This window comes from Procambarus clarkii, chromosome 4, assembly GCF_040958095.1.
Source record: "Procambarus clarkii isolate CNS0578487 chromosome 4, FALCON_Pclarkii_2.0, whole genome shotgun sequence".
Lineage (NCBI taxonomy): Eukaryota > Metazoa > Arthropoda > Malacostraca > Decapoda > Cambaridae > Procambarus > Procambarus clarkii.
Genome location: NC_091153.1, coordinates 52,396,468 through 52,407,411, shown reverse-complemented (window position 1 = coordinate 52,407,411; position 10,944 = coordinate 52,396,468). Strand labels below are relative to the sequence as shown.

General features: G+C 45.2%; 1 protein-coding gene across 1 annotated transcript; it reads right to left on the bottom strand.

Moving 5' to 3' along the window:
- Positions 1-7,695: 7,695 nt before the first annotated feature.
- Positions 7,696-9,906, bottom strand: LOC138371657 (protein SON-like). Its single transcript, XM_069336658.1, has 2 exons — positions 9,690-9,906; positions 7,696-8,162 (listed from the first exon to the last, which is right to left on the bottom strand). Exons 1-2 carry the CDS (start codon positions 9,904-9,906, stop codon positions 7,696-7,698), a joined length of 684 nt encoding a protein of 227 aa, XP_069192759.1.
- Positions 9,907-10,944: the final 1,038 nt, after the last annotated feature.

Below are 10,944 nucleotides of genomic sequence, written 5' to 3'. Positions count from 1 at the left end.
CTCCCTCTGCAGAATCCAGTCACTATATTCCAGGGTGCAGCACCTCCATACTTAGTGGACTCGAATCTTCCTTTAGGGCACCAATACACGAATTTCCGTATCCACATTCAATCTCCGGTGCGGACAGAAACGATTGGGCACGTTTCCTTTCATTGAATGGTCGTGTTCATCTAGCCGTTAAATATGTACCCAGGAGTTAGCCAACTGTTGTGGCATTCATTCTGTGAAAGGTCAGAGGCTGGCCCAGGGAGACCTTGATGACAGTATTGGAGGCTTCCTCTCCTAGACGATGGGAAGTATATGGGTGATGATGGAGAATTACAGAGCACAGCTTTTATCGCCAGGCGAACGTTCATGAAGGCAGCTTCCTCTGCCTGGCGAACGTTCATGAAGGCAGCTTCCTCTGCCTGGGGAACGTTCATGAAGGCAGCTTCCTCTGCCTGGTGAACCTTCATGAAGGCAGCTTCCTCTGCCTGGGGAACGTTCATGAAGGCAGCTTCCTCTGCCTGGGGAACGTTCATGAAGGCAGCTTCCTCTGCCTGGCGAACGTTCATGATGGCAGCTTCCTCTGCCTGGGGAACGTTCATGAAGGCAGCTTCCTCTGCCTGGGGAACGTTCATGAAGGCAGCTTCCTCTGCCTGGCGAACGTTCATGAAGGCAGCTTCCTCTGTCTGGCGAACGTTCATGAAGGCAGCTTCCTCTGTCTGGCGAACGTTCATGAAAGCAGCTTCCTCTGCCTGGCGAACGTTTATGAAGGCAGCTTCCTCTGCCTGGCGAACGTTCATGAAGGCAGCTTCCTCTGCCTGGCGAACGTTCATGAAGGCAGCTTCCTCTGCCTGGGGAACGTTCATGAAGGCAGCTTCCTCTGCCTGGCGAACGTTCATGAAAGAAGCTTCCTCTGCCTGGCGAAAACCCCATCATGGCAGCTTTCTCAGTAAGGGAACGCACAGAGGGCGGAGACACGGGACTGCCTCAACACCTACTTCCATGGAGCGAGAAATTGGAGAGAGTCAGAGGCAAAAGGAATGGGATGCCCGGATGGTATGGATATGTGGCCAGCCAGATGGTCCATTTGCTGCCCCATTGGCCTCCCAGCATCACTCACCCAATCACCCACTCCGTCACTCACTCCGTCACTTACTCCATCATCCACACTGGCTGCTCTCTCATCCTCTCTCTCCAGCTCGTCATCCTAAAGTTCCCCAACGTCAAGAAACTGTCGTACAAAAGTGCCCTTGTCCTAACCTACCAGAGGACCCAAAATAGAAAACGGGACAGTTGGTCAATGTTGTGAATCGCTACCATTTTCTAGTACGACAATTTTTGCCCTTAGATAGAGTATACGTCAAAATGCGACGTGCTATTATGAGGACGGGTTAGAGAGAGAGAGAGAGAGAAAGCTAGATGACTTATGACGGGCTAGAGAAAGTGAGAGAGAGAGAGAGAGAGAGAGAGAGAGAGAGAAAGCTAGATGACTTATGACGGGCTAGAGAAAGTGAGAGAGAGAGAGAGAGAGAGAGAGAGAGACAGACAGACAGACAGACAGACAGACAGACAGACAGACAGACAGACAGACAGACAGACAGACAGACAGACAGACAGACAGAGAACGGGAGTCAGTATATTAGACAATCAAGAGTTAGAAAGGGGTCCATGTGGGAACCGACCTGTGAGATTTATATTTATTTAATTTATATGAATTTATATTTACGTTAATTTATATACTTCGATAGCAATTTGTATAATGATAAGTGGACTGTATTTCTGCAATAATGTCATAATCTCACAAATCGATCCTCTACACATTAGGGGGGTTTATATTTAATATATATGCAGCCAATCAAACTACAGTAATAGCTACATACATTGATGAGGTTCCTTCTCTTATAGTACAGCAGGTTAGTCCACCAGGTATAACTAGGGTGTAGACACCAAATTATCCTCTTTGAGGTAGCTTCCATATCACCCAGTAACTGGTGCACAAATCTTGCATCCTCGTCTTGACCTGTCAAAAGTGCGCTAGCTGTGAAGCCAGATACCTATATATGACAAGTATATCAGAGAAAACAGTACATGGAACATGAAGACCTGGCTTAATTACCTTTAGTTTGAGGCTTCCATGTGATCTAACCGGGTCACCCTATATAATGACATTAATGGCCACTAATGATAAATAATGGGTTTCGGAAAGAACACTTAACTTGATTTGTTGACAGCGTGTTGACAGATGGTACACCTTTGGTATCCATAACACTACGTCCAAGTAAAATTAACAGGAGCCGAATTTGCTCCCGTGTGAGCCTCTGGTCTCGTATAACAATGGCTGCCCTCCTTCCCCACTGACGCCTGGCCTACTTTGTCCAGATTTCAGAAAGTGATAGAAGGGTCACATTTACTCTACTTTAATATTGATAATTAAGTTAATTTATATAAGATGTTTTTATGATGGTAAAGTCCAAAGACTAATGTATTTAAGAATAATTCCCAGCAGAATAGCTGGTGAATTATAATAGTATGTGATGATATCCCGTTTTCTTTAGACGGTAATTCCACTACAAGTTACGTTTTCTATGGGTAACTTGTTTATACAATACAGCTATTATCTGTATGATTATTAAATGGTGTCGGATTTTCCGACATAATTCCCCAGGGGCTGCTCACGGGTCGAAGTCCTATTTAGAACAGACGAACACCGATACTCCTCCTTCGAATTATTAGATTAATTTGATGTTAGTAGTTAGTAATCACACATTTGTGTGTCTGTTCGTGCAGGACGGATGTCCCGTACTAGAGTTGCAGGGGTTAGAAGTCTAATGCGATTTCATTTCCCTGTCAACTCTTGAAAGGCTAATATTCAAGCCTTATTACATATTATTTAACCCAGAAGACTGGATGTGATCAAGTACTACAGTCAAGTATGATTCAGGGACTGCAGTGAGATCAGTGACATTAGATATAACTTGAAGTTTCTTCAGGTAACTGGTCACTGATATATAAACACTGAGGCCCATGGAATACATCTTGATTAAATAATAAATGTATCAAATCAGTCATCAGATTTACTGGGGTTTAATTTAGTTAATTGATTCAGAAGATTGAATAGCTCATCATTAAAGTAAAGTATGGTTCTGAGACTGCAGTGGGTTCAGTGACATTGGTCGCAGTGACTTGTAGCTGTTTTAGGCTACTGTTCACTGATTTGCCACTGAGGCCTCATGAACTCATCTTCAGCTTTAAATGATGATACTAACATCAACCTCTGTTGGTATAGTCAGCTGTAATCTCCTTAGTATAATGCTACTGGAGAAATATAATCAGCTGACAAATTCAGATTCTATTGGTATTGTTTATCTGCAGGCATAGGTCTCCTCAGGCTTGATACTGGGCCTGAGAGTAATTTACCTCCTGCAGAGTTTAACATGGTTATACCCTGATATTTAGTTGGGCTACCGATGAATCGATGACAATAGTCTGTCCCAACAAGGAGACCGAAGTCAGTGAGGTGATCAGACTTAATATTATCTGCCAATTTTATTCCTCTATTTCTCAGGAATTTAGCTGTTGCTCTCAGACCTTGAACTTGTAGGTCTACTGGTATTTTGTCCACCACAATGGCTTGTACTCGACAGACGTACCTGCCTAAGCGTACTGATGGTTGTACCACCTGGTAGACTTGAGGTCCTGCATCTGTTACAAACCCTGAGATGTTGAATGACATCTGGGCTACAGGCCTTAATTGTAATTCATCTGCCAACTTTTTGGTGATATATGTTCTCTGGGATCCTTGGTCAAACAACCCACGGGTATGGACCTTGGCCCTCTTATTCAGGATGGTAATTTGGGCAGTAGGCAAAGTCGTATTACCTTTAGACTTTGCCGATTGGACACTTTTTGTTTGTTGCACCTTGCAGTACTGTACTGTGGTGGGAATGCTATCTTCCACCTTGGGTCTTGAATACGTTAATTTCGTATATTTGCACAGTGCTGCATGGTGTCTACCTCTTCTACACCTGTTGCAGGTGTTGAATTGGGTATCACAATAGTCTATGTTGTGTGACTTGAGACACCTTGCACATCTCCCTAATTCCTGGAGTCGCTCCATACGAGTGTCTCTGATTGGATAATTAGCACAACAGTATGTTGAATGTTTCTTTTTGCAGAACATACATGTCCCCCAGCCTACTGCACGTTTGGAAGTTACCGGTTTGGGTGAACTAGTAACAGTAGGCTTGGAGGATTCTGCTGCATTGTCAGATTTTCTGCAACTTGATGTTAGAGTAATTGACTGATGTTTATTTGGGGTAGTTGTTTTACTCTTTAATTGACTCTTATTTTCTATTTCTGAAGGCTTGCATGAGGCTTTAACTTCCTCATTTGCTCGTCGTTTGTTTATGATGGAATGTAAACCTTCAGTGATGTCCTGTACTGTCAGGATGGTGTTATGTTGATGTGCATATAATTCATCTAGTATATCGCTGGACAATTTTCGTTGAAGGACTACTTTGGTCATCCATTCACTAGTAGTTATATCAACCTTAAGACTGAATGTTCTTAGTAGTGACTCAAACTCCATGCTGAAGGATTGTAATGAGTCAGCAGTCTGATCAGGTTGAGGTAAATCCAGCAATTGTAGTACTAGATGTATGACAGTTTTCTCATTGCCAGCATTATTCCTAGGAGGCTGGACTGGGAAATTAGTGCTGTCGCTATTTTCATTTACATTTTCTACTACTGGTTCAGCTTCACCTCTAGTTTGGAGGCATGTTAACTTAGTAGCCTCAGGTATTGGGTTTTCAGAAACCACAGAGACTGTGGATAAATTGTCTGAGAACTGCTTAATTTCTGGTGGTATAATATTGGGTGAAGCTGTAGTGGGTGAAGCTTTACTGGGTGAAGCTTTATCCTTGTTGATTAAAGGATCTAATCTGGCTTTACATTTATTCTCAAAAAGATCCAGATCATCCATAACATTATCTACTTTATTTGGTGTACTTGCTATTTGTTCTGATTCAATTATCCTGTGTAAATGTTCCAACCTGGCTTGAGTTTCTTCTTCATATTGTGCAAGGTCAGACAGGAATGGTTCCACATCTTCAACTACTATGTCGTCGTCGTGGACCTGATTTTGGTAAGATTTCCTATTTGCTTTCAATATATGCAATTGGGTTTGAATCTGTAACAGTGGTATTTTCAACCGACGATAATTAATTACAGGCTCATATAACAACTGTTCATATTGGTTGAGATCTCTTGTTAGTTGGCGTTTGCTTGATATTAAAGCACGCTTTGCTTTCTGTGGATTAGTCATGGTGACTTGTTAATTGGGCACCACTGGCTCATAAATTGTGAGCAAGTACTAATGGTAGCCTAGGGTTAAATTCTGCACTCACTAGGCAATAATCCCTACCTCTACTAGAGGTTAGCACTTAAAATTAATACACATTATATATATACAATCATACACACTAATGATTTGAGTGATAAACCAGTGTCACTGGAAGTACCTTTAGGTTAGCTCTTCTATATCACCCTAGGATGGTAGAGACACTAATTAATCACTCAAAGGTGTAATGATCATAAGTAATTTATTATATATACAACTCAACTCGAGTTGATAAAAATTACACCCAAAATAGGGTCTGGACCATTCATTAATGGTGTTAGGTTGTTCAATATAGTACAACTGACTATTGTAATAATGGGACTAGGATGAACAATAATAGTTCAACTAGTCATATCCTACCCTGTTGTGGGTTGGCAATTAGTAAATATTATACTGTGATCACTAGTGCAATATATATTAAATAATTCTCTATTTTGGAGAAATAATATACACAATTATTGATAATAGCCTCTTAATTAGCCTCTATGAAACTTCTAATATTATCTAGAAGTATTAAATATTATTAGTGACCTCGCGAAATACAGTCCACAAAATTCGTAGATAATCTCTTGCGAAATGTAACACCACGAAATCCGTGAACAATCTCGCGAAGACACAGTCACTAATTTGGCTGGATTCTATATTAGCGCTGTCATTTCACGAAATAACACGCCACCAAATATCTGTGGGTATGCATGAAACCGCTGACGAAGCTGAACTGGGCTGAGGGAGGCTCCTGAGCTCCCTCGAGGCTACACTGCCGTCTTGACTGCTGGCTTTGTTTAAATAACACTGCACTAGTATATTTAATGAATCCACTGGTTAACTGGTTCATCCGGTACTAAGATGACCAAATGTGGGTTCATAGGACCGAATATTCCGGTTCCGAAGGTCCAAATAATGTGGGAACCGACCTGTGAGATTTATATTTATTTAATTTATATGAATTTATATTTACGTTAATTTATATACTTCGATAGCAATTTGTATAATGATAAGTGGACTGTATTTCTGCAATAATGTCATAATCTCACAAATCGATCCTCTACACATTAGGGGGGTTTATATTTAATATATATGCAGCCAATCAAACTACAGTAATAGCTACATACATTGATGAGGTTCCTTCTCTTATAGTACAGCAGGTTAGTCCACCAGGTATAACTAGGGTGTAGACACCAAATTATCCTCTTTGAGGTAGCTTCCATATCACCCAGTAACTGGTGCACAAATCTTGCATCCTTGTCTTGACCTGTCAAAAGTGCGCTAGCTGTGAAGCCAGATACCTATATATGACAAGTATATCAGAGAAAACAGTACATGGAACATGAAGACCTGGCTTAATTACCTTTAGTTTGAGGCTTCCATGTGATCTAACCGGGTCACCCTATATAATGACATTAATGGCCACTAATGATAAATAATGGGTTTCGGAAAGAACACTTAACTTGATTTGTTGACAGCGTGTTGACAGATGGTACACCTTTGGTATCCATAACACTACGTCCAAGTAAAATTAACAGGAGCCGAATTTGCTCCCGTGTGAGCCTCTGGTCTCGTATAACAATGGCTGCCCTCCTTCCCCACTGACGCCTGGCCTACTTTGTCCAGATTTCAGAAAGTGATGGAAGGGTCACATTTACTCTACTTTAATATTGATAATTAAGTTAATTTATATAAGATGTTTTTATGATGGTAAAGTCCAAAGACTAATGTATTTAAGAATAATTCCCAGCAGAATAGCTGGTGAATTATAATAGTATGTGGTGATGATATCCCGTTTTCTTTAGACGGTAATTCCACTACAAGTTACGTTTTCTATGGGTAACTTGTTTATACAATACAGCTATTATCTGTATGATTATTAAATGGTGTCGGATTTTCCGACAGTCCAAGAGCTAACAACTTGATCCTACAAGGTAAAAATTATAAATGCAAATAGTACACACACACACGCACGCACAATTACGCACGCGCAACTGCGGTGGAGGCTGGCTCCATGCACAGTTTCAAATGCAGATATGATGGGGCCTAGTAGGCTCAGGAATCTGTTCACCTGTTAATTGACGGATGAGAGGCGGGACCAAAGAGCCAAAGCTCAACCCCCGCAAACACAACTAGTTGAATACAACTATGTGGTTGAGTACGCAAGCAAACACTCCACCTAATGTATCGAGAATCTGTATGAATTTCACAAACAATTCAACACATATTACCAGTTTTACTGATGACAAATGTTGTGTCATTTATGCCATTTTCCTGACAACACCGACGTCGTGTTGCGGGCTTTGTCATTAACAAAATTAGATTTATTAAGAACACACCATCTGGCTGTGATAGCCAGCTAGTAACACCATCTGGCTGTCACAGCTAGCTAGGAACACCATCTGGCTGTCACAGCCAGCTAGGAACACCATCTGGCTGTCACAGCCAGCTAGGAACACCATCTGGCTGTCACAGCCAGCTAGGAACACCATCTGGCTGTCACAGCCAGCTAGGAACACCATCTGGCTGTCACAGCCAGCTAGGAACACCATCTGGCTATGCCAGCCAGCCATGAACACCATCTGGCTGTCCCAACCAGCTAGGAACACCATCTGGCTGTCACAGCCAGCTAGGAACACCATCTGGCTGTCACAGCCAGCTAGGAACACCATCTGGCTATGCCAGCCAGCCATGAACACCATCTGGCTGTCACAGCCAGCTAGGAACACCATCTGGCTGTCACAGCCAGCTAGGAACACCATCTGGCTGTCACAGCCAGCTACAAACAGCACATCTGCGCCACATAATTTTCACCGTCGCAAATATTTATGGAGATCTACCTAAGGAATGAGATGGAGTTAGATCCGGCAGGAGGGTTCGACAGAAAGACAGGCAGACAGACAGACAGACAGACAGGCCGGCAGACAGACAGACAGGCAGACAGACAGGCCGGCAGACAGACAGACAGACAGGCAGGCAGGCAGGCAGGCCGGCAGGCAGACAGAGCCAGAGACAGACAGATAGACATAGAGACAGGCCGAGAGACAGATAACACCAAACTCCAAATTCTTCTGTCGCGCACCAGGGGTGAAATTCCCCATATAATGAACACAGTGTCAATATTGTGGACGCCTATCGATAATAGGGACCTAGATAGGCAGCTAAATTGGTCCCTCTCGCGAGGGTAACATTCTCTGAATAAATTATTGTCGATCAACGTCATTAGTGCAGGGTGATGGGAAAGGAGGGAGGGAAATGGGACAGAAAGGGAGAGGGAAGAGAAGCAGGTGCCAGGGATAGGTTGGTAGATCGTAGTGACAGGTGTGGATGGAAGGTTGTTATTAGAAGTGACAGGTGTGGGAAGGAGGGAATTATCAGGAGAAATCGCCAAATCATTACGACTATATAGCACTTGGAAGTGGATCAAGATAAGGATTTGGGATGGGACGGGGGGGGGGAGGGAAGGAATGGAGGCCAACCACTTATGGACAGTCGGGGATTGAACGCCGATCTGCATGAAAGGAGACCATCGCTCTACCGTCCAGCCCAAGTGGTTGAGCACCTGAAGATGAACTACTCACCTTCCACAAGATACAACCCCCCACAACAGTTGCCTAGTTCACGTGTACCTGTTTCATGATTGGTGAACTGAAGCAGCAGCTGAAATGAAACGTCCCAAGCCATTTCTGTCCCGCCCGGGAGTCGAACCCAGGATCACCGTTTTTATGTCTAGAACGTAGACTACTGTACAACATGATCCTACAGACCACTATCGAGGACATGACCTTATGTGTGTGACCTTCCATTCAAGGACACGACCATGTGTACGGCCGCCATTCGTGGCCATGTGTAATCTGTGGACAAATTCAAGTCACAGTAAGACATGCTGCCAAGCTTCTGTCGTATCGCATGGACAAGGCCATGAATGGTAGGAGTCGCCAAGGACAGCGTCACGAATGATACGTGTCGCCGCCTGGCTAGTGTTTACGTTGGACGATTGCTGGTTCGCCCTGCTAGTGGTGGTTTGCCACGGACAGGGTGACGTTTGGATTGGCCAGTGAAAAGGATATTGTCGGCTGGTCTGGCATTTACGGTGCCGGTGGACTATCCGTTGGTTGGTGTCGCCCTGGTAAATGTGCTACACGTGCAGCTGTCGGACTTAGTGGGCGCCTGAAAGTGCCGCCTTCAGGCGTTTCTCGAGCGGTATGAGGGGCGTGTTTACCCTCTCCCTGATACCGCTGGTTCTGATAAAGTGGTGAATCTTAGTGTCGTCTTGACGTATGTGGCGGTGCATGGTGTCCCCTCGAATTTCAGGACGAACTTTTAACCTCCTGTTTTGAACGGTTTGGGACTGTGTTAAGTGTTCGTTGGAACAAGGCCCATGCCGGGCACTGTGCAGGTATGCTTGACGGCTTCCGCTCTCTGACGATCTCGCTGAAGTGTAGTGTACCGTCGTCGATGTCTGTTGGGGTTACACGCTCCGCTGCCCGTATCGGAGGCAACCGCGCATCTGTTGTTGGTGTGGTCACAAGGGTCATCTGGCTGCAGCATGCGACGTGGGAGGGAGGGAGGGAGTTATCAGGGGAAAGTGCCAAGCCATTACGACTATATAGCACTAGGAAAGGGGTCAGGATAAGGATTTGGGATGGGACGGGGAGGGGGGGGGCAAGGAATGTTCCCCAACCACTTGGACGGTCGGGTATTGAACGCCGACCTGCAGGAAGCGAGACCGTCGCTCTACCGCCCAGCCCAAGTGGTCGGGTATGCGACGTGCGAGCAACTGGCAGGGTGCATATTTTTCGTGCGGAGGATTTTCCGCCTGAATTGAGTTCGGGCGGTTCTGATGACGGAGTGGCTACTGTGCCTCAGGCCCCTGATTGCCTGTCTGCTGATCTGCCTGTTGAGGCGAGTTAGATGGCCTGTGCAACACGTCTGGTAACTGCTGTGGCCCTAGAGGTTCTTGAGCCGGTGTGTGTGGGTGTCTGGCTGTCGCTTGCGCTGCGTGTAGTGGAGGTTGTCCTAATTGAGGTCCATGTCCCGCCCCCACCTGTGGATGTGGTCCCGGCTCCCGAAGATGCTGGTTGTGCTGTTTTGGAAGTTGTGCGTTGGCCAGCGGAGATGCCTGCCATGCCTGTGTGTGCTGGCGACTGTAGTTCTGCTGCTTCCATCCCTTTGCAGAAACGTGCGTGCCGGTGTTCTGAGGCTGTTTCCCTGGATTATGTTAACTGTGCGGGCGATGTGGCCTCTGTGGACTCTTTGGACGGTGAGGGTGTGCCCCATGTGAATGTGAAGATGGTGGCTGTGCCTGTGGTGGGGCCTGATGGGAGTGGTTTGGTGTGGCCTGTCTCGAAGCATTCAAGGTGGGCTACGAGTGTATCTCCCCTTCGTGGTGTGCCTTGGGAGGTGGTGGGGAAGTATAGTGCTCTGGCATCCCCCGCCGTCGATGATGGGGCTCCGAGTTGCTTCCTGTGCCCCCTCTGCGCCTCCTGCTGTTGGATCCCCACAGTGGGGGGGTTGCCCCTGATGATCGGGGACCTCGTCGTGGTGCTGAGGACAGATATAAGCCCGGGGGAGGG

Coding starts and splice junctions, on each gene's coding strand:
- LOC138371657 (XM_069336658.1), bottom strand. CDS start 9,906: ATGACCCTTGTGACCACACCAACAACAGATGCGCGGTTGCCTCCGATA. Junction 8,163..9,689: donor TTCAAAACAGGAGGTTAAAA/GTTCGTCCTGAA, acceptor TATGTGGCGCAG/ATGTGCTGTTTGTAGCTGGC.